The sequence below is a fragment of the Sciurus vulgaris genome, assembly GCF_902686455.1.
Source record: "Sciurus vulgaris genome assembly, chromosome: 10".
NCBI lineage: Eukaryota > Metazoa > Chordata > Mammalia > Rodentia > Sciuridae > Sciurus > Sciurus vulgaris.
The window spans coordinates 10,380,998-10,404,810 of record NC_136470.1 but is presented as its reverse complement, the minus strand read 5'-3'; the positions used below and the strand labels follow the sequence as shown (position 1 = coordinate 10,404,810).

The 23,813-nt window shown below is 43.2% G+C and overlaps 1 protein-coding gene and 1 pseudogene across 2 annotated transcripts in view; one reads left to right on the top strand and one right to left on the bottom strand.

The window, feature by feature from the left end:
- Positions 1–18,295, top strand: part of MRPS6 (mitochondrial ribosomal protein S6) — a 72,934-nt gene extending 54,639 nt beyond the window's left edge. The window contains exon 3 of the mRNA XM_079154946.1: positions 17,713–18,295. Within this exon, the coding sequence (XP_079011072.1) occupies positions 17,713–17,902 (190 nt within the window). The 3' untranslated portion in view covers positions 17,903–18,295. The remainder of the gene's footprint in view (positions 1–17,712) is intronic.
- On the bottom strand, positions 7,022–9,364 carry LOC306670279 (replication protein A 70 kDa DNA-binding subunit-like; annotated as a pseudogene). Its single transcript has one exon. The product of its transcript is annotated as a replication protein A 70 kDa DNA-binding subunit-like (transcript).
- Positions 18,296–23,813: the final 5,518 nt, after the last annotated feature.

The following is a 23,813-nucleotide window of genomic DNA, read 5'->3' as shown; positions in this document are numbered from 1 at the left end:
GCAGCCCTCCTTTCCCCTCCCCCTCCCTCCTCTACTCCCCTGCCCACTGGGAGCCACTGAGCTTCAGTGGAAATTTCCACTGTCTGACAGGGGGAAGGGGAGGGTGTCTGAGAGAGACAGAGACAAAGAATGTAACTCCAATTCAGGCAAGTTCTTTTTGTAGAAAACTTGTAAATACAGGGTTAAGACAAAAATGCAATTAAAAAAAAAAGCCACCACTTTTCTTCCATTTAAGTATACTACAAGAAAACAAATTTCCTCCCTTAAAACCTGGTGGAGTGGGACTGGGAGCTGGCAGCCACAGGCAGTCTTTACTGCCTGGTGTCAGAAGATGACCAGGAGGTACCCAGGGTCCGGGATGACCCTGGGGGCACGGAAAGCAGCTGTTTCCCTTGTGAGGACACTGCTGTGGATGGTGTTCGTTGTTTTACAGCACTGAGCACAGTCTGTCCTGGAAGCTGTTTCTCTGGGTCTCTTCAGATCTCTGTAGATTTGCAGCCTTTGTAGTAAAGAGTATTCTAGTGTGAAAATGTCTTAAATTCCTCCTCTTCGGGTGTCAGTCATCTCTTCCGCTTCTGCAAAGTTGGTGTGCTTAAAGTTAAGGCTTTTCTATAGGGAAGAGAGGTGCTTAGGTAAAGCTGATACCAGCTTGTAGGTGCAGAGATTGTATAATTAGAACCACAAATGGGGGACATCCTTTAAATGTAAACACTGCAAGGAGGCATTGTCTTATAGACAGTGGCAGTGCTTGGGCTAGCTACCTTGTATGCAGAACCGTTTCTCTTTTACCATATAGAACATGGCTGAAGGTTCTGGGAATGTGTAATGTAATTAGATTTTAGATTATTTTTCCAAAACGATTGTCTATTTGTTGGTTCAATCACTGACTAGAATAAAATGGAAAGTTAGCTCTTTGGAGTATTTTATTATTTTTTCACATTGTAGTGTCTGCTTTTGGGCAGTTGCAGTATAGTCATAACTCTAAATTGTTCTGTAGTGAGGAGTTTATAGTGAGGATAAGGATGGAGATAAGAGTCCACGTGTGTAGGATTTCAGGTCTTGTGTTCTGACTCTGCCTACATTGGTGAGGGCAGGAAGCAAGCATTGGTAATCTCATGGTGGCTCTGTAATCTTCTAGTTCTTCCCCTCTCTCAGGCAGCGTGAAGGTGGGGCCAAGGGTCCCCAGATTCCTCTGGAGACACTCAAGCCTCTTCTGCCTCCTGCCCTTGAACTCAGCTCCTAAACTTCAGATCCTGCCCCTGTCAGGATGTAGGGAGTGGACATCATGGAAATTCCAAGGTCATTTTTTCCACCTAACTCTTGGGACTTGAGCTGTCATGAAAAAAGGAGCAAGCCTGTCAGGCTTCAGGAACTGCCGGACCCACAACTCCAGGTGAGTTGCGAGGCTCCTAGGTGCTCACGTCTGCAAAAAGCCTCATTCTCATTCTTTTGGTCATTTGTAGTTAGCTAAGCCCAGCAGCTGCAGCTGTGACCGTGTGTCTGTGACTGCCGTGGCATTGCCACAGCCTCCAGCAGGAGTGGGAGTCTCACTGAAGTCATGGAATCCTGGGTTTCTGCTAGCACAGCAGCTGCACTGTGTGTTCCAGGAAGATGTCCCTCCTCATGGTTTCAGACTCCTGAGGTTTGCCTGTAGGGCACTCAATATTATCAGTTAGGTTTGCCCTGATGATAGGACAGGAGAGAGGAGGAATCTATACTGGAAGTAACAAATAATTGATCAGGGTCCTTCATGTGTGTGTGTGTGTGTGTGTGTGTGTGTGTGTGTGTGTGTGTGTGTGTGTGTGAAGGTTATGATGGACCATTTACCTGTGTCCTTGGGCCACTCAGGCAGATAGGTTGAGTATGTCCTGGACTTCTGCTTGGTTATCTCATGGTGAGGAGGTAAGGGGCTCTCGCTTTCAGCTGGGAGTGTCAAACACAGAACACAGAAAGATCTGCCAGCCTCTGAGTCCTTCCCCTTTTTCTGTTTGGAGGTGTTTCCTTTTCATGGAAATTTTCATGGTATAATAAGGAGCCATGGAGTGGAAGCAGTCTTTGCCACAATAGCCCCAGGCACAGATCAGCAGGAAGATAAGCGTGAAATGACAGTCATAAGCTGTGGTTTTGGACGCAAACCGGCACTCTTGTTTGGGTTTGGTTGTTGAATGAGTGTCATGAAGGAGTTAGAGAGTAAAGGAGAGTGGACTTTTGGTGGCAATGGGGAGCTTCCAGAAGCCATTTCACAGCCCAGTTCTAGGATTTCCAGACCTTTATCTAGGCCTTGACTTTAGAGATAGATGTAGTAGGCAGAGGGAGGAGCAGTGGGGTCTGAAGTCTGGAGCTTGCCTCTTAATCTTCAGGACCTGGGGCAAATCACTTCCATTTCAGGGCTTTGATTTCCTCCTGTGAGGGGTTGGGCTGCATTGTCCTTATTGTCCTTTCCAGCAGTCAGTCTATGATTTTGTAACTCATTTGGTTCCAAAGCTGTCAGTGGTGTCTTGTGTCCTAGAGTTGAAAGACCTGCTCTGTTTGAGTCCTGGCTGTGGCCACTTAGTAGCTGAGTGAGCTCAGGCTAATGATGAAACCTTTCTGCAGTCTCTTTGAGTGATATTAGGTTCTGAGGCTCAGGGGAGAGTGTAGGGAAACCACACACTAGAAAACTCCAGGGGTCCTTGTTGCTGGGAGAGCACTGCTGGACCCACACCAGCTCTTAACTGTACTTCCTCTTCTTCCACTTTTCTGATTTCCCCCATGGAGTGGGATTTCTGCTGCCCTCATCCTCCTCAGAAGCTGTTTAAAAGATATGAAAGCACTTTGAAAATTAGAGAGTGCTATTATTACGTAAGGACCTCTTTTTAAGTTCTGAAATAAGAGGTGTGTGATCATCTGGCTTCTAGCTTCCATCCTTGGGTATTATTTTTGCCCATATCACAAAATGATATCCAGAAGCTCTGGTTGTGTTTCTTAGGATTATTTGGTGAGTGCTGTTCTGTGAAGAACATTGTTTAGGAAGGCTGAAGATTGAGTGATGGAGGGTGAGTTGATTGGCAGCTGTAAACACACTTTCTTTTGGAACATGTGGGCTGACTTCTAAGAGAGCCCACAAAAGTGCCTCAGACCTGTGATGCCGTTGAATAGAAAATGGAAGAAAGCAGTTCTTGCCCATTAATGTTATTGTAAGTGAATCCACGACAACCCCAGAGAGTATTGAGGAAGCTGAAGGGCAGGCTTTACTCTGGAGAGCAGGAGATGGCTGCAGACTTCCTGGAGGAGGGACTTGGAGCACTTCCAGGGATGGCAGTGATAATGACTCTTGTCACTGGCTGTCTCAGAGCAGCCAGCCCTTGGTTAGCACCTCTCTCCATGTTATCCCACACACTGCCTTAAGTTGCCAGCACAGATCTCCAAGTGGAATAAAGTAAGAAAAGGCAAAGAAAGAAGAATATAGACGCTTAGAGTGTATGTTTGTGTTCAAAGGAAAACCACTGTCAATGAAGTCTGGTGGGAATGCTAGCAGATAGAGAATAAGGTCACAACTCCTGCATGGTAGCTTAGAAGGACATTTTGATGAATAGTGAGCAAAAGGACACATGAGTGAATGGGAAGAAAGAAGTGCTGGGGAAGCCCCTGCCCTCTGCCACCAGGTGGCTAAAATAAAATCACTGGAGGGCAAGAGAAGTGAGGAAAGGACTAATACTGGCATAGAGCAGGTAACTGGAGATTGTTCACACTTATTTTTTAGACTCTACTCCAGAGCCTTGCTCAAAGCAAGCAATCAATAATTAAATGTGGAACAAATGAGCAGTTGATTAGTTGGGTGTTTGCAACCCTATTGTCTGCTGTGTGGGAGAGTGAAATAAGCAAGTAGAATTAAGCCCTGGCCAGGTTGGTGCATAGTTTTCACAGTAAACAGATGCACAGTGGAGGAGTTTACACCATTTCTCAAGGAATCTAGGAGTCTTCATCAGTTATAACTTCTCCCTTGTCTTTCCTACACCATTATAAGGTCATTCGCCAAGTCCTGCTCATTCACCTTCCTCAGTACTATTTTAAAATCAACAACATTATAGAGGTATAATAAACATATAATAAAACTGCATATTTTTAAAGTATACAGTTTAATACGTTTTGACATACACATACACCCATGAAATCACCACAATCAAGATCATAAATGTTTGTCATCCTGTCTTCTGCCCTTGAGATCCCTTCCTTCTTGTCCTCAGGCAGCCTAATTGCTCTCTTTCATTTCAGATTTGTTTATATTTTCTAGAATCTTACATAGATACAATCAGGTGGTATGTACTTTTTACTCGAGTTTCTTCATTCAGCATAATTATTTGAAGACTCATCAATAGTGTGTATCCAGAGTCTACTCCTTGTTGCCAAGTTGCATACTACCATATGTTTATCAGTTTACATTCGACCGATGTGCGTGTTGCTTCCAGTCTGGGTTGCTCCAGACAGCAAGGCACAAGCTGTTGTGTTGACCCATGCTCTAAATTCTCTTGGGTAAATACCTAGAAATAAAACGACTTGATCATAATAGCAGGTGTATTTTTTGTTTTAACTATTCAAGAAAATGATAAATATGTTCTCAAATTGGTTATAGTACCTACAGTCCCACTAGTAGTGTATGAAAGTTCAGGTTTCTCAGTCCTTACCAACACTTTGCTATGGTCAGTCTTCTTAATTTTAGCCATTTTAGCAGAAATCACTTTGTGGTTTTAATTTGAATTTTACCAATGATTGATGCTTTTAAGCATCTTTTCATGTACTGTTTTTTGTCATTATATATCTGATGAAATGTGTTTTCAAGTTTGTATTCTAGATAACAGTAATTTATGGAGTTTTAATTTTTTTTATCATAGTCATTCTTAATTTTAAATGAAGTCTAAATTGTCATATTTTCCTATTATGGTTTGTGCTCTTAGTGTTTGTTGTATCTGAGGACACTTGTCTTAACCCATGGTCACAAAGACTTTCTTGTTTTCTTCCAGAAGTTTTATGGTCTTATCTTTCACATTTAAATCTATGTTCCATTTTGAGTTCATTTTTTTATATGATTCAAGTATGGAACAAAGTTCAGTTTTTGTATAAGGATTTTGAAAAGTCTACTTGAAAGTTTTATCCTATCTCTACTGATTATTTATTTCCAAGGTCTGATCTATTTGTTGTTAGTATATATAAATACAGAAATTTTTTTTGTCTATTAATTTTGTATTGCACAGCTTTGCTAATCACAATGGTTCCAATCTTTTTAATAATTTCTTCAGATTTTTTCAGTAGTCATGTCATATGCAAATAAAGACAGTTATACTTCTTTCTTAACAATCTGGAAGCCTTTTATTTCTTTTCTTCTTCTTCTTCTTTTTTTTTTTCTTCAATATTGGGGATTGAACCCAGGGCTTTGTGTGTGTGAGGCAAGTGCTCTACCACTGAACTGCGGTCCATCCCCTTTTTATTTTATTTTCTTGCCTTATTGCACTGGCAAGAATTTTCAGTGCATTGTTGAATAAAATTGATACTATAGAAGACATTCTTGTTTGTTCCCAGTGTTAGAAGAAAGCTGACTTTCATCAGTTGTTGAAATGTCATCTGTCAGATTTTCAAAGGTGTCCTTTGTAGATTCGAGGAAGGTTTCTAATTCTCTCTGGTTTCCTGAGAACTTTTTTTTTTTTTATCAGGAATGGTATGGGATTTTGGTAAATGCTTTTATTTGCCCATATTGAAATGATTGTGGGGTTTTTGTTTTGTTAGTTTAATATTGTAAATCACATTGGTTGATATGTTTTTTCATATGTTAGGCCAGTCTTACATTCTCGGTATATGCCCTAATTGGTCATCATGTATTGTTCTTTTTATATATTACAGTAGTCATTTTGCTAAAGTTTTTCATCTATGCACACGAGAAATTGATCTGTTCTTTTTCTGTGATGTCTTTGGTTTTGGTATTAGGTAATGCAGGCCTCAAAACAAACTAAAATGTATTTTCCTCTTTTCTGGATGAGTGTGTTTTGGAAGTAGTCAGTTTTTCCCTTAATATTTGGTAAAATTCACCTGTAAACCACGTTCTTTTTTTTTTTTTTAATTTTTTTGTTAATGGACCTTTATTTTATGTATTTATTTATACGTGGTGCTGAGAGTCAAACCCAGGGCCTCACACATGGTAGGCAAGCGCACTACCACAGAGCCACAACCCCAGCCCAAAAATCACATTTTTGGTAGGAATGTTGTGAACAATAGATTTAATTTCTTGTGTTAGATACAGGGCTGTTCAGTTCATCTAATTCTTCTTGTGAGCTTTGGCACTTTGTATGTTTTCAAGAAATATTATCACTTTATCTGAGTTGTCAAATTTATTGCAAAAATTGTTCATAATATCCCCATTTTTTAAGTTGATAATGGACCTTTTTTTTTTTTTTTTAATGCAGTGCCAAGACTTGAACCCAGTGCCTTGCACATGCTAGGCAAGCACTCTGTCACTGAGCCACAATCCCAGCCCCCGCAACAATCCTTTTAATATTTTAAAAATCTGTCTCATTTCACCTTTCTCATTCTCAATATTGATAATTTGTGTCTTATTTCTTTTTTTATTGATCTGACCTAGAGACAAATCAATTTTATTGCTCTCACTGACTAATGTTTGTTTCATTATTATTCTGTTTTTCTTTTTTAGAGATTTCTGCTTCAATCCATCCATCTTATCTTCTTCCCTTTTATTGAATTTAATTTGCTCTTTTTTCCAGTTTCTGGAGGTAGAAACTGACATCAGTGATTTGAGGCCTTCTTACTGATGTCATTGTTTTTAATACTATAAATTATTTGCTATGTACTATTTTAGTGACATTCCCAAATTTTCAATATGTTGTAATTTCATTCATTTTAAAGTACTTTGTGATTTTCTTTTCATCCCTTTTGGTTCAATCTTCATTGAATTGTACATTTAGCATTCAGTATTTAGGAGATTTTCCCACGATCTTTCTTAAGATTTGAGTCCCTTTAGATTTATTGATATTTATTTTATTTTTATTTTTATTTTTTGAGTGACATAATTTATTTCACTGTTTGCAGAGTTAGGGTCAATTACTTGTAACATAATTGCTTCTTGAAGATAATGCAATTTTAATAAAATTGACAAGAGCCTGAAGTCAGAGGGAGGGACTGGCTATGATAACTGCCACTGACCTCTGGCCCTCTGAGAACTTGGTTCTTCGCCTGTGTCTCAGGAAGTGCACAGAGGGGACACTGCCAGTCCACCACAGAGGTGCTCTGCACTCTGACTCGTGTGGGGTAGGAAGAGATGGACTTCGTTTTAGCTGATTTCAAACTTGTGCCGAGTCAGCACTGCTTTCCTGCATCACCGCACTTCCCCTGATGTTCACGATCAGTCTTTTGCTGTGGTCTCTAGTCTTTGGGCTTACACCCATCATGGTGGCCTTGATTTAAGGCTCATCATTGTAGGTCACCAGTTTGACCCTGATTCTGAATGTGAAGGATTGAGAGTTGGTGTTCCGAATGTTTTGCTCATTCTTTTCTTTTAATTCCCCAAAATAAGCAGCATTTTGTCCGAGGATAGCTTTGGCAGACTCCTGGAAACAAGTCACCTACAGATTTTCTTGAAAATCTGCTATATTTGCCGACAAGACCATACAGTACTTAAAATTGGCAAATTCACTGTCACACTTCTCGCAGTGGTATAGTCCATTCTGTTGGTCAGTCACTTTCTTACAGCAGTCCTGTGTTGGGCGAGCCTGGTACATACATTCTCTTTGTGAAGATACAACACTGTTGCCATAGAGCTAAAAGAGTCTGCCAGGTTCTCTGATTTAACCTCATGTAAGGTTTTCCAGTTGGTGTTGCTTGTTTCTACTCCTCCACTCTTTAAATCAGAGATGGAAACATCTAGGCTTGTCCTTGTGAGTCAAACCATCCACGAAGCTTATAGGCCTCTGGGATGTCAGGATTCACAAAGATGATAGTGCTTGAAGACAGTATGGAAAGGTTCTGTCTATCAAAATTGGAAACTCTGGCTCCTTTAGTGGCCATCACAGGCTGTCTGGAACCATTGAACTTGTCAGGATCTTCTCCCCACAGAGGAGCAGCTACTGCTTCCCTGACATGTCTACTAAATAGATACTTCTTTTAGAAACTTCTTTGTTGTTAGACTTTATTGTGATTTTAGTAGCATCTTCATAGTTCTTGCAGATCCCAATTATGTCTACAAGTGAGTCTGTAGCATCTTCATAGTTCTTGCAGATCCCAATTATGTCTACAAGTGAGTCTTTAGACTTGTTCTCTAAGTCACCAATGGCAGTGAAATCAGACTGAACTGAAATCAGATTGATGATCATCTTCACAGGGCGTGACAGTGGTCTTATTATTGAAAGTCATCTCATAGTCATTTTTAACAACAGAATTGTTAATCTTCAGGGTGCCTTTTGAGAAATAATACACCTTCTTAACTTCATTAAGGGGAAAGAACTTGTCCACTTGCTCATGAAAGCAGTAGCTCTGATTTCACCACTTTCATCAACTAGTTCTATACAGAAAAGATTCCCTTCTTGTGGAGAATCACTCCAGGTGCAGATATGACTTTTATTGGTAACACAAGCAGAAATAGTTCGCTTGTGCTGGAAAGGGGTGAGGCTGGCAATGGGTACCACTTTGGACTGCATTCCCCTAGAAGAATACAGTCATCTGGTTCCTCAGGTTTTCCAAAATGTCTTTGAGCACCATAAGCCACAGATGCAGAGGAACCCACTCCTGAGCTCCCATTCTGTTGCTGGGGCTTGCTGGATTGACTACTGAGACAGCAGAAGGAACTACTTGCTGTTGCCCGTGTCCTTCATTACAGGGCACTGGTTTGCTAGTCTTCAATCTAACCATTTCGGCTGATTTCAAAACTTCTGAGTCCATCAAAATAACTACTCTCCTTCCATCTTTCAGAGTTCAGAGTGTTAACAATAAATTGATTAATATGGTCTATACAATTCCTGGATATCATTCTTCCTCAGGAAAAGGGTTCAGCTGTGCTGCCAACAAGAGTGTTCACTCCATCACTCGTGAGCAGTCGGGCACGGGGTGGACTGCTCCCTTGTAAGGGGACAAAGGTCAATGACCTGGGGGACGGGTTTTATGAATACATCTCCCTGTTGCACTATGGCCGCAGTGGCCCCCTGACTCAGGGGGCCGACCATGGTTCCACAGTGCTCACTCCTGCACTTGCACTCCTCGGTTCCCCAGCTTCACTGACCCTTATTTTATTTTTTTAAATTTATTTTTATTGTAAACAAATGAGATACATGTTGTTTCTGTTTGTACAAGGAGTAACAGCATACCATTTGCATAATCATACATTTACATAGGGTAATGATGTTTGATTCATTCTGTTATTTTTTTCCTTCCCCCCCACTCCTCCCACCCCTCTTTTCCCTTTATACAGTCCCTTCTTCCTCCATTCTTACCCCCCCCACCCTCCATTATGTGTTATCATCCGCTTATCAGCAAGATCATTCTTCCTTTGGTTTTTTGAGATTGGCTTATCTCACTTAGCATGATATTCTCCAATTTCATCCATTTGCCTGCAAATGCCATAGTTTTATTATTCTTTATAGCTGAGTAATATTCCATTTTGTGTGTGTGTGTATATATATATATATATATATATATATATATATATACACACACACACACACACACCACAGTTTCTTTAACCGTTCATCAATTGAAGGGCATCGAGGTTGGTTCCACAGTCTGGCTATTGTGAATGAGCAGCTATGAACATTGATGTGGCTGTATCTCTGTAGTGTGCTGATTTTAAGTCCTTTGGGTATAGGCCAAGGAGTAGGATAGTTGGGTCAAATGGTGGTTCCATTCCAAGTTTTCTAAGGAATCTCCACACTGCTCTCCAGAGTGGCTGCACTAATTTGCATCCCAACCAGCAATGTATGAGTGTACCTTTTTCCCCACATCCTTGCCAACACCTGTTGTTGCTTGTATTCTTGATAATCCCATTCTAATTGGGGTGAGATGGAATCTTAGTGTAGTTTTGATTTGCATTTCTCTTAAGATGGTGAACATTTTTTTCATATGATTGTTGATTGCTTGTAGATCTTCTGCTGTGAAGCGTCTGTTCATATCCTTAGCCCATTTGTTGATTAGGTTATTTGTATTCTTCGTGTAGAGGTTTTTGAGTTCTCTATATATTCTGGAAATTAGTGCTCTATCTGAAGTATGAGTAGCAAAGATATTCTCCCACTCTGTAGGCTCTCTCTTCGCATTGCTGATAGTTTTCTTTGCTTAGAGAAAGCTATTTAGTTTGAATCTATCCCACTTGTTGATTCTTGCTTTTATTTCTTGTGCTATGGGAGTCCTGTTAAGAAAGTCTGATCCTAAGCCAACAAGTTGAAGATTTGGACCTACTTTTTCTTCTATAAGATGCAGGGTCTCTGGTCTGATTTCAAGGTCCTTGATCCATTGTGAGTTTTTGTGCAGGGTGAGAGATACGGGTTTAGCTTCATTCTGTTGCATATGGATTTCCAGTTTTCCCAGCACCATTTGTTGAAGAGGCTATCTTTCTCCATTGCATATTTTTGGCCCCTTTGTCTAGTATGAGAAAATTGTATTTATTTGGGTTTGTGTCCGTGTTCTCTATTCTGTATCATTGATCTACCTGTCTATTTTGATACCAATACCATGCCGTTTTTGTTACTATTGTTTTGTAATATAGTTGAAGTTCTGGTATTGCAATACCCCCTGTTTCTTTCTTCCTGCTAAGGATTGCTTCAGCTATTCTGGGTTTCTTCTTCTTCCAGATGAATTTCATGATTGCTTGCTCTATTTCTGTGAGGTACGTCATTGGGATTTTAATTGGAATTGCATTGAATCTGTATAGCACTTTTGGTAGTATGGCCATTTTGACAATATTAATTCTTCCTATCCAAGAACATGGGAGATCTTTCCATCTTCTAAGGTCTTCCTCAATTTCTTTCTTCAATGTTTTGTAGTTTTCACTGTAGAGATCTTTTACCTCTTTGGTTAGATTGATGCCCAAGTATTTTATTTTTTTTTTTGAGGCTATTGCAAATGGAGTTGTTTTCCTCATTTCCCTTTCAGATGTTGCATCACTTGCATATAAAAATGCTGTAGATTTATGTGTGTTGATTTTATAGCCTGCTATTTTGCTGAATTCATTGATGAGGTCAAGAAGTTTTCTGGATCCTCTAAATACAGAATCATGTCATCAGCAAATAGTGACAACTCAAGTTCCTCTTTTCCTATTCGTATCCCTTTAATTTCTTTAGTCTGCCTAATTGCTCTGGCTAGAGTTTTGAGGACAGTGTTGAATAAAAGTGGTGAAAGAGGACATCCCTGTCTTGTTCCTGTTTTTAAAGGGAATGGTTTTAGTTTTTCTCCATTAAGAATGATGTTGGCCATGGGCTTAGCATAAATAGCCTTTACAATGTTCAGGTATGTTCCTATTATCCCTATTTTTTCTAGTGTTTTGAGCATGAAGGGGTGTTGTATTTTGTCGAACGCTTTTTCTGCATCAATTGAAATAACCATATGATTCTTATTCTTAAGTCTATTGACAGGATGGATTACGTTTATTGATTTACGGATTTTAAACCATCCTTGCCGTTCCAGGGATGAACCCCACTTGATCATGATGTATAATTTTCTTAATATGTTTTTGGATATGGTTTGCCAATATTTTGTTAAGGATTTTTGCATCTATATTCATCAAGGATATTGGTCTAAAATTTTCTTTCCTTGATGTGTCTTTGCCTGGTTTGGGTATGAGGGTGATATTAGCTTCATAGAATGAGTTCAGTAGGGTACCCTCTTTTTCTATTTCCTGTAATACTTTGAGAAGTATTGGAATGAGTTCTTCTTGGAAGGTCTTGTAGAACTCGGCTGAGAATCCGTTTGGTCCTGGGCTTTTCTTGGATGATAGGTTTTTAATGGCTTCTTCTATTTCATTGCTTGATATTGATCTGTTTAAATTGTATATGTCCTCCTGGTTCAGTTTGAGGAGCATATATCTCTAGAAATTTGTCAATGTCTTCAGTACTTTCTATTTTGTTGGAATGCAGATTTTCAAAGTAGCTTCTCATTATGTTCTGTATCTCAGTGGTGTCTGTCATGATATTTCCTTTTTCATCACGAATTTTAGTAATTTGAGTTTTCTCTCTCCTTCTCTTTGTTAGTATGGCTAAGGGTTTGTCTATTTTGTGTACTTTCTCAAAGAACCAACTTTTTGTTTTGTCAATTTTTTGAATAGTTTCTTTTGTTTCAATTTCATTGATTTCAGCTCTGATTTTAATTATTTCCTGTCTTCTACTACTTTTGCTGTTATTCTGTTCTTCTTTTTTTAGGACTTTGAGCTGTAATGTTAGGTCATTTAGTTGTTGACTTTTCATTCTTTTCTGGAATGAGCTCCATGCAATGAATTTTCCTCTTAGTACTGCTCTCATAGTATCCCAGAGATTTTGATATGTTGTATCATCATTCTCATTGACCTCTAAGAATTTTTTAATCTCCTCCCTGATGTTTTCTGTTACCCATGTTTCATTCAGTAGCATACTATTTAGTCTCCAGGTGTTGGAGTAATTTCTTTTTTTTATTTTGTCATTGATTTCTACTCTCAGTCCATTATGATCTGATAGAACACAAGGCAGTATCTCTATTTTTTTGCATTTCCTAAGGGCTGCTTTGTGGCATAACATATGGTCTATTTTTGAGAAGGTTCCATGTGCTGCTGAGAAGAAAGTGAATCCGCTAGTTGATGGATGGAATATTCTACATATATCTATTAAGTCCAGGTTATTGATTGTGTTATTGAGTTCTATGGTTTCTTTGTTTGGTTTTTGTTTGGAAGATCTATCTAGTGGTGACAGCAGTGTGTTAAAGTCACCCAGAAGTATTGTGTTGTGGTCTATTTGATTCCTGAAATTGAGATGGATTTGTGTGATGTACAGGGATGCACTGTCATTTGGGGCCTAAATATTTACTATCGTTATGTCTTCCTGATTTATGCTTCCCTTAAGCAGTATGAAATGTCCTTCTTTATCCCTTCTGACTAACTTTGGCTTGAAGTCCACTTTATCTGATATAAGGATACAAACCCCCACTTTTTTACTGAGTCCATGTGTGTGGTAGGTTTTTTCCCATCCTTTCACCTTTAGTCTGTGGATGTCTTTTTCTATGAGATGAGTCTCTTGCAGGCAGCATATTGTTGGGTCTTTCTTTTTAATCCATTCTGCCAGTCTATGTCTTTTGATTGATGAGTTTAGGCCATTAACGTTCAGGGTTATTATTGAGATGCGATTTGTATTCCCAGTCATTTGGCTTATTTTTGGCTTTTAAGTTGGCTTGGTTTCTCCTTTGAGTGGTTTTTCTCTAAGGTAGTTCCTCCCTTTGCTGACCTCCATTGTTGTTTTTCATTTCTCCTCATAGAATATTTTGCTGAGAACATTCTGTAGTGCAGGCTTTGTATTTGTAAATTCTTTTAACTTTTGTTTATCATGGAAGGATTTTATTTCATCTTCAAATCCGAAGGTTAGTTTTGCTGGGCATAGAATTCTTGGTTGGCAACCATATTCTTTCAGAGCTTGAAATACGTTGTTCCAGGCCCTTCTAGCTTTTAGAATCTAGGTTGAGAAGTCGGCTGCTATCGGTATTGGTCTCCCCCTATATGTAATCTGATGCTTTTCTCTCGTGGCCTTCAAGTCCTATCTTTATTTTGAATGTTAGGCATTTTCATTATAATGTGCCTTGGTGTGGATCTGTTGTGATTTTGTGTATTTGCCTCTTGTATTTGATTTTCCATTTCATTCTTCAGGCTTGGGAAATTTTCTGATATCATTTCATTGAATAGATTGTTCATTCCTTTGGGTTGTATCTCTGTGCCTTCTTCAATCCCAATAATTCGTAAATTTGGTCTTTTCATATTGTCCCATAGTTCTTAGAGATTCTGTTCATGATTTCTTACCATCTTCTCTGTTTGGGCAACTTTATTTTCAAGACTAAATATTTTGTTTTCATTGTCTGAGGTTCTGTCTTCCAAGTGGTCTAGTCTTTTGGTGATGCTTTCCATTGAGTTTTTTATTTGGTTTATTGTTTCCTTCATTTCAAGGATTTCCGTTTGGTTTTTTTTCAAGAATCTCTATCTCTTTGTTGAAATGATCTTTTGCTTCCTGCAAGGTGCTCTTTCAACTTATTGGTGTTATCATTCATTGCCTGCATTTGCTCACTTATCTCATCCTTTGCTTCACGAATCATCTTAATCATGTATAATCTGAAGTCCTTTTCTGATATTTCTTCTACCATACTGTCATTGGATTCTATTAATATAGAATCTATATTTGTTTGGATCATTTTCTTCCCTTGTTTTTTCATGTTGTTCATGTATCTTCCCCTCTAGCAGTGCAGATTTGGGGTATTGCAGATTTCCCCCTATAGGCTTATAGTGGCACTATAGGTTTCCAAAACCCTTTCTTTAAGGAGAGATCAATATTAGCAGTGCCCAATTCAGACACTATGCAATCCTAGACCACATAGCCCCTATGAGGACAATAACAAAATTGTCATAATAAACAGAATGAGTTCAAATATTATCTTCAGTAAAACAAACAAATTTGCAATAAGGTCTGCAGTTTCAAATGGAGGACAAAGAGGATGCAGAGGGATGTAGAATGTGGCTGTTAAAGGGATAAGAAAAGAATATACAGAAGTTCTAGATAATAGAAATGGTGAGAGTGTAATCAAAAGAAATTGGATGTTAGCAGGCAAAAAGGGAGAAAGAGACTTTGAGGGGACAGGTAAACAAAAGGAAAAGAGAGCAAGAAAAGTAAAGAAATAAAAACTTAAATTTTTTTCAATAAGGAGAAAAAAAGAAAATCTACAGTATAACAGTCATATAGTAATGAAACCTCCCAGTGTTCAGTAGCCTGATGCATGAAAGGTACCTGACAATGAGCTTCAAGCCTCCAACAGGCGTCTCAGGATGGGATTTGCCCCACCTAAAGATCGGAGCTATGGCTTCCAGGATTATCCAAGATGGCCACCTCTGGCTTCGAAATGTGTTGGCAAATGGGGAGCTGCAGCTCAGGGTGTGGACGTGGTCAGCTGGAGGTCCTGGAGGCGGGATGCGGTTGGTCAGGCAGGGGTCCTGGAGGTCCAGTGTGTTTGGTGTGGTTCTGGGATTCTGGAGGCCAGGTTCAATCTGTCGGTCTGGGGTCCTTGTGATAGGGCGCTGTCAGTTGGTCTGGGGGTCCTGGCGACAGGGAGCAGTCAGTCGATGTGAGGGCCCCAGGGGCAGGGAGTGATGGATCAGGCTGAGGGATCCTGGAGACGGGGCTCAGTCAGTCCGGCCAGGGGTTCTACGAGGTCTGGCTGTTGTCTCAAAATGGCGGCAGCCACGTGTAATCAAACCTGCAGGTACTGTAACAGTGAAGGTCCAGGCAACAGCAGGCAGCCGGTGCTCCACTGGCGGTCGGTGATCAGTTTGCTGACTGTTGTTGGATGATCGGGAGGTGAACCTCGTGCGTTGGGTGATGGGTAGGTGTAAAGCAGGTGATGGACAGGCGAGAGGCAGGCAAATGGCAGATGATAGACGCCTGATAGTGAGCAATCTACACTCAAAAAAGGCGTCGATATGCTGGCAGACTGCAGGTGATCACAGCAGACAAATGGGGTAAATACCAGGGAATTGATAAGCAGCAAACACTGCCTCACCAAGAAACAGATATCCTCTGCTTGAAACTGGAGTTAACGGAGCGACATGGAACGCAGCCTCCCTGTAGTCTGCCATCTTGGATCTCCCCTGACACTTATTTTATATCTGAGAAAATCTTTGACCCTGGTACACGGTGTGTGTCCTGCTTTGGCTGGATGAAGGTTTCTGTAAATGTCAGTTACTTCCAGTTGGTGGGTGCTCACTTTTTGTTATCTTTGCAGATATCCTGCACACTAGTTTTCTCAGTTACTGTGGGAAGAATGCGAAGAGTCTCCAATTGATTGTGAATTCTTGCCTCCTATGTGCTGGAGCTCTGGTAGTTGGTGCTCCACATCTGGAGTTGCTGTCTTCTTGGTCTGATACTACTATAGCCACTTGAGCTCTATTTTGATTAGGGTTTTTGCTTGGCACATGTTTTCCTTTAAGATTTATTTGAATGCTTCTCCCAGTAGTATTGGCTAAAATAAGCAGTCACTCAAGAAATTTAAGCTGTGTGTAGTGTTACATGTCTGTAATCGCAGCAATTAGAAGACTGAGGCAGGAAGATTAAGTTCGAAGACAGCCTCAGCAATTTTGTGGGACCCCATCTCCAAATAAAAAATAAAAAGGGCTAAGTATGTGTCTCAGTGGTAAAGTACCCTGAATTCAATCCTCCGAATCACAAAAAAAGAAAAAATAATAAATTTTGCTTAAAAATTTTGAACTTTTTTTATTGAATTACGTAGAATGTCATCCTTTTTCTTGTGACCTTCTTCCTTGCAGAACTTGTCCATTTTCAGTGGGTTCTTTACTGCTCTCTGTGAGAGTTGCACTGTGCTTGCCAGCATCACCACTGTGTAAGAGTTTCTCTGGACCTGCTGTGTGTCAGGCTATTCAGGATGCTGGGGGTGACAACAAAGTCCTTCTTTCTATGGCAGTTAGGTTTTAGTGGATTGGGGCACACAGTAAACAAATACGTAGTTTGCAGGGCGACAGAGTACTCTGGGGAAGGAGGAAAGCACCGAGCAAGGGAGACAGTGACGGGAGGCGTGGTGTCTGGGCTGGTTGTGCCACTTTAGGGAAGTCAGAGATGGCCTCTTGAGCAGGCAGCACTCTGGCAGAGCCATGTGGAAGAGAGGGATGAACTACATGAAACTTGGACAAAGGACATTTCTAACTGCAGGAGCAGTGAGGGCGAAGACCGGAAGAAAGGCATGGCTAGAGCCCTGTGGGCGATCCTGAACAAACGGCCAGCTAGAACGCCGCCGAACGGAACGACTGGGCTGACGCGGCTCTTCAGACAGGCTGTGGTCCAAATCAAAGAGTGCAAGTGTGGCTCCAAGTTTCAGAACCACGAAGAGGGGTGCAGAGGAGGGAGGGCGCTGTGTTCTTGGTGGTGTCCTCCAGCGGGTGCGGTGCCCCGGGCACCAGGGCACTCTGAAATGAGTGCGCTTTCTTTTCCTCACCCAGAGTTGAAGGCATTTTCTTTCTGTTCCTTGCCATTTCTTGAATATACAATGTAGTCTTTTTCCTTGTTTATGAAGTTGACCACTAGTCAACTGTACCTCTTAAGCATATTAAGTCACCTGTAAAATTCTTTGGAAAGTTAGAAGACCATCTTGTGGATGTTTTCACAAAGAACAGCAAATGATGGTTTAAAAAATCCAGTCTTATTAAAGGCCAGAAAATTCCGTCCTCACCCCATAATCTTACCAGATTTTCTCGTATTTCCCACTGTATGTGATGTCATGCCTTTTTGCTGCCATAAAGTTAGTTTACATTCATGTTTTCACAGGAGTATCATGGGGAATGCCAGGGAGGTTGGGTGTATACTGCATGCTGTAAGCTGCGTTTCTGTTTTAATGAAGGCATGTATGTGTTTGTGAGTAGTTGATGTCTATCTGGGAAGAGTCAAGTGAAAACAATGATCAACATTGTAGAACTGTTACACTTCAGAACACAGGAATTCACCAATTTCAATTCTATTGCAGGTATTTCTTGGTGGATTTTTATGCACCAACAACAACTATCAAAAGCATAATGGAGCACTTGTCTCGAGATGTCGATGTGATTAGACCAAATGTTGTAAAACACCCTCTGACCCAGGAAGTAAAAGAATGTGGAGGCATCGTTCCAATCCCAGTTGAGGAAAAGTTATATTCTGCAAAGAAGAGGAAGTGAGAAGATTGACCAGATTTTAACCTTGTGTTGGATTGTCTGGGGCCTGGGCAGCGAGGGTGAGGAGTGAGAAGTGTGGCCTTTGTGTAGGGGGGTGAGCAGGTGCCGATGGCTTTCTCTTGATTCGCTTTGCTGCCAGAGGCCGGAGAACTGCTGTCTGCTCTGTCGCCTGTGGTACCTGCTAGGTCATTCTTAATTTCATTTGCATTGTGTAATTTCCTGGTCAGGGAGAACTTTCTCCTTAAAACAGTAACACAATTTTAAAGAGCAAAATATAGACTGACTTCGATTGTGAGCTAGTAATTCAGAACAAATAACCATGAAAAAATAAAAATTGAAGACCCATGTATTATGTGAACAACTTTTGATCAGAGTAATAAATATTTTACAAACTCTGCCAGGTGTGTTGCCTCTTCACCTGCCTCAGCATAGTGCACCTCCCAAGGCCTCCTGGCTCTAACCTGGCTGTGGGTTTCCAACACATGGGGGCACTGAAGTTTGTGGGTGGGGCCAAGTCTGTCCTGGATCACTTGAGATATCACAAAATCAGAAACCTTTTTCTCCCACAAGTACTGGTCATTTTGGTGAGTGCTCCTCTTCATGGAGGGACATGTGTATTCTGGGGCTGTTGATCACTGGCACTGTTTCCTGTCCTTCCTTTGCCATTGGCACCTGCCTCTTCCATATCCCTCAGCCCTGGGCAGCCCTCGGAGGAAGGAACCTCCCGGCAGTGGGATACCCTCTGTGAGAGGAGAAGATGGGGCTTGTTCCTGGAGTGGTCATGCACATCTCATCCCCTGTCTCCTGAGGGACGGTGACTTGGAAAGACAGAAGCAGCCCTTCCACCTTGATGGAGTGTCCTTCATAATGGTCGGTCAGCATCGCGGATGAGAGAACTTCAGTGGATAAAATGGAGGGGAGGTGAAAGTGCCAGTCACTGAAATCCTTGACTTGATTTATGGGATCAGACTCCTGAAGCAGGAGGGGTGAGATGGAAGGGCAGAAGTGGGCAGGAGAGGTTAGGAGCAGCCTCTAAGGCTGCTCCGCACAGGGCCACCCATTTTGTCACTTTTCTGATTAAGAGCCCAGACAGTGCCCAGCTTCAACTTCCTGGCGCAAAGGCTTATAGAAAGTGTCTTTGAAGAGCAGTAGTTGAGTAAAGAGGGTGACCGAGAACTGCAGGCTGGAAATAAAAGGGATGAACTAGAGATTATCTGAGGAAGATGAAACTTCCTGTTTCATTAGGAATTTCCTGAAACTTCCGACGCTTGGCCAGGGCTCATAAGAGCCCATGCCTGGCCACCAAGTAGTAGGCACCTCGGTGTGCTTCTGCCTGGGTGCTGCTTGAGGTGTGCTTTCTACTTCCTGTGGGGTTGAGGTGCACACTGCATCATGAGTGGCGTCACACAGTCATCCAGCCTCCGACTCCCTTGGGAATGTCACCTTGGTTTTAGACTCAGGATATGACTTTGATCCCATAGCTATCAAGTGACATCTGGGCACCTTGAATTAGGGACCCTAATGCCATCTGGTCTTGCCCATCCTGTATCACCGAGGTGTCTTCACCTCTCAGTCACACACAGCACCAGGTGTCTGGGGTGATTGTTAGCACTCAGGTCTTGGCATCTGTTCTTGTGGCCTGAGTGTGGCTCTGGCACTCTCTGTGCCTACTAGTGCCTGAGAAGATTGGTGACACCACTGGGCATTCCTGGCCCCACTAGCGTTCTGAGGCCTGTGGCAAGTTGGCTGAGGAAGGTGGCTGGCTAAGCAGGAGAGCTGTGCAGTGTGCCACTGCCCACCTTGAGAGCTCCTAAGTGAAGCCGTGTCGCTGTGCTCTGAGCACTGGTTTGCAGCTGAACCCTCTGCAACTTCCTGCAGCCTCTGGCTGTTGTGTGTCTGGTGTTTGAGCAAGGCACCTGTGCAGGTGACTTCCAAGTTGTGCATTTGCTGTCAGAGCCAACGGGTCTTCCTACCTGGGCTGGTGCTCACGGGCAGTGAGTGACTACGAGCAGAGTGCTAAAAGTAAAGCAGTGGGTTGGGTACGGTGGCGCACGCCTGTAATCCCAGTGGCTCGGGAGGCTGAGGCAGGAGGATCGCAAGTTCAAAGCCAGCCTCACCAATGGCGAGGTGCTAAGCAACTCAGTGAGACCCTGTCTCTACAAATAGGGCTGGGGATGTATGTGGCTCAGTGGTCGAGTGCCCCTGAGTTCAATCCCTGGTACAAAAAACAAAACTAAAGCAGTGAGCAGGGACTGTCCCTGTTCTCATTGCAGCAGAGGGTAGCTGGGAAGGTGCAAACCTGTGTGGTGGCAAATGGAAAGTGCCACCAGAGGTGGGTGCAAAAGGTGTAGGAACGTAAGGCCTGCAGGGTGAGATGTGCAGGGACACCCGAGGCCCTGAGAAAGTGGAGGGAAGGAGGGGGCCTGCCAAGACATCGAGGACCCCAGGACTAAACACGGAGGGATAGATCGCTGGGGGGAAATGAGCCGCAGAGGGCAGACTTCAAGGTGGCTGCACCCTCAGGCTCCCATCCTCAGCTCTGCAGCCTTGACCATTTGTGCACCACCCTGGACGAGATCGGTCTTGCAGAAGTGCTTTGTTTGATCTGACCCATGTTCGTGGCTTGACCCAGCTGCCCTTCACACAGCAACTTGGAGGAGGTATTTGAGTTGTGATCAGGGTTGACAACATGAGTGACGTTTACGCTCGGTCCTCTCAGCATTCCCACTCTAGTGCCCAAAGTCACTTCCCTTCCCAGTCTTGGGTGAAAGGGTTCATTTTTGCCAGCCTCTCTGCCTCCTGCCTGGGGAAAAGTATGCTGACTCACGTCTTCCAGGACAGAGGTCCTGAGAGGAAGCCAACGGTCTGTCCACGACAGTAATGCCTGCAAGAGTCAGCAGCCCGCAGCAGCCAAGGCAGGACATGGCCCAGGCAGACCGCAGGCCCATGGCCTTGAGGCACACTTCAGAGGGAAGCTGCCCCATGGCATCCGGGTCACTGATACTGTTGTTCAGCAAGCCCTGGACACTGGAGCATTCACAAAAAGGGAACATGAAGCCTTAGCAGGCCCTTCAGGTGTCGTAACCAAACACCAGTTTTATGGTGATAGAGGTGAGTGGGGTATTTGGTTAAAAGATGGGAGGACTTTGAAGCCAGAGCAGCCCTTCTCTGCCTCTGGATACTGCTGAGCTTGGAAGAGCAGGTGCCAACCTCGCTCACTGAGGATACCTAGCCAGCCAGATTCAGTGTGGCCTTGGTCCCTTTACCCTCCTCACCTGTGTGAGGCAGATCTGCTTGTTTTGTAGATCCGGCAACCAAGGCTTAGAAAATTTTAAGTAATTCATCCAAGGCCACAAAGAGAGAAAATGGGATTGGAGCCGGTCTGATACAAGGCCACTTGTAGCCTGCTGGAGGTGGACACCGTGGTTTCAGCAGCCCTGGCTATGGTGCAAGTAACCTGCTCCCCTGGGCCCTTCTATCTCCCACCCAGACCCAGGCTCCGGGCTTTGTCCTCATCTTCATAGTGGGAGGGTGGCCAATGGAACTGGGACTTCTTGGGAGTGTCTCATTTCAGGTCGAACAGGAGAAAATGTTTGTTTCCTGGAAACCAGGCCTCCTTTTTTGCATGTTTCTGCCTGCTCCGTATTTCTCACAGTTTTTTTTCTTTGCACATTTGTGTACTTAGAGAGCACACATGGCAGGTGCAGCTCTGGGCAGGATCAGAGACGCCAATGTCAGTGCCCCTGACCTATAGGCCCCCACAGATGGGGGAATGGGAATATTCCAGCTATCTAAAACTCAGGCCATAATAAAAACAATTGAGATTCAAGCCAAGCACCATGGAAACGGGGGAGGGGGGAGAACTGATTCATTAGTACTTGGAATAGGAGTGGGGTTGGGAAGTTTTCCAGCAGAGCTGATGTTTGAGCTGGCGTGGGAACAAGTAGTGTAGGGGGGACTGGGAGGTGGCAGTGCCGCAGTGTGTTCTGGGAGCTCCCCAGAGCAGGTGAGTACAGTTGGTGGTGGGAAGGAGCTTGGACTGTTGGGACCATGGACTGTGTCAGGAGGAGACTGGAAGTCAGGGTCTAGGACCCCCTCTGCCAGGGATGCCTCAGGGCTGCTAAGGGTGACTTGAAGGATTGTTGTGAAGAGCCAAGGGTGGCTCCTGTGCGCATAACTTGGCGTAGGATGTGCATCCTAATTGAGCAACCCCATGCCTGCCTGTGTGTTTGTGAGGAAGGAAACTGTTCTATAGACTCACCAAGAAGTAGAGAGGGCCGATGTGAGGTTTTCAGATGTCCATGAGGTAGGCAGGGCAGAGAGTGGATGTGCTTGCTCAGTCACCCTCAGCTGAACAGGGTGTACTTGGAAATGTGTGTGGGAGCATTTGAGAAGGACAAATCATTCTTTGTGTGATCTGGGCTGTTGCCATTTGCATTAGGAGGTTAAATAGAGACAACTGCACCTGTAATGACCTTGCAATGTCACCTGCCAATCCCTGCTCTGTCCACCTGCACCTGGGAACAGGCAAGAATGGTGACTTTGCTGGGAAGTTTCCAGGGCAATTTGTGAGATTCTTGGTCACCTTGAAAAAAATTCAGTAGTGGAATGAGCATAGAACTTTGGGTCAGAGTCCTGCTCCAGGGTCCTGGCTTTGCCACCCACCAGCCACTTGGCCACAGACAGTTTCTTCCCATCTTCAGTGTCCTTGGAGGGAAAATGTGGCCAGAGAACCAGATGGTCTTGAAGAGCTCTTCCAAGCCCATTTCTGCCTGGTTTCCTGAGGGTTGTTCTCTCCATGCTTAGGAACTTGGTAGCCAGTAGGGAGGGGGGGATGGGGGGGTTATAAGGGTCACTTTGGGGCATCTTCCTTGAATGCTTCTCTCATCTTCTGATAAACAGCTGTTGTTTTAATAACCTGCCCCTGGGTCCTGGGGTTGTCTGTTGCTGATTCTAAACAGAATAGGCATGGCACTGAATTGCAAGAACACAGCAAAGAGAGCCCTGGAGGCCAGCTGCGTTCGCATTGCTGGGATGGGATTCTTTGTGCTCTCTGAAAATTAAGCTCTGAGGGATGTGGACTCGGAGCCAAATGCAGGCAAGGAGCATTCTGACAGGCGACAGGAGGAAAGAGTGTCACTGCCCAGGAACCCACAGGTGGTGGTGAAGTTCAGTTTTTGGAGAACCACACCATGACCCTCCAAATCAACCTCTTAAGCCTGTGGTAACAGCAACAATGCTCACATAACTGCACTCTCCTGGCTCCCCTGACTCCATCGAGACCGGCCAAGGCAGATTCCCCAAACCAGACTTACCTCCCAGGTGCTCCGGTTCTTTGACTGAGAGGAGGACAGAACCCTTGCATCCAAACCTGTCCCAGGAACATGGACATCATCACATTTCCCAGAGGAGATTTGCCTGAGACCCTACCACTGGGAGTGGAAGAGACAAGGATGCTTTGCTCAGCAGACAATGAAGAAAGGATTATGCATAATGGACTCCTGACTCCTTTGTTCCACAGAAGTGGGAAACTCCGTTGTTCCCATAAAGCTCCTATGGAGCTAAATGTTGGGACACAGCAATAGCCTCTTTTGTCTGCATGGATCTGAAAGTGGAAGCACCTCTGTGAAAGACCTTCTTAACAGGTGTCAAGTTCTGTTACTTGGTACGGCCGGTCCTCATTATCTGCAGGTTCTGTATTTGTGTATTTGACTTCACTTAATTTGTAACCCTAAGTAGATACCTGTGGCATTTTGTGCTGTCGATACAGCGTGGGGTACAGTGTTGGAGTGGCCTGACCATGATGTTTACTGGCACATGTGTTTTTGCACTTTGATTTCACCGTTTAAAATGCACCCCCAAGCCAGGTGAGGTGGCGCACGCCTGTCATCCCAGTGACCCCAGAGGCTGAGGC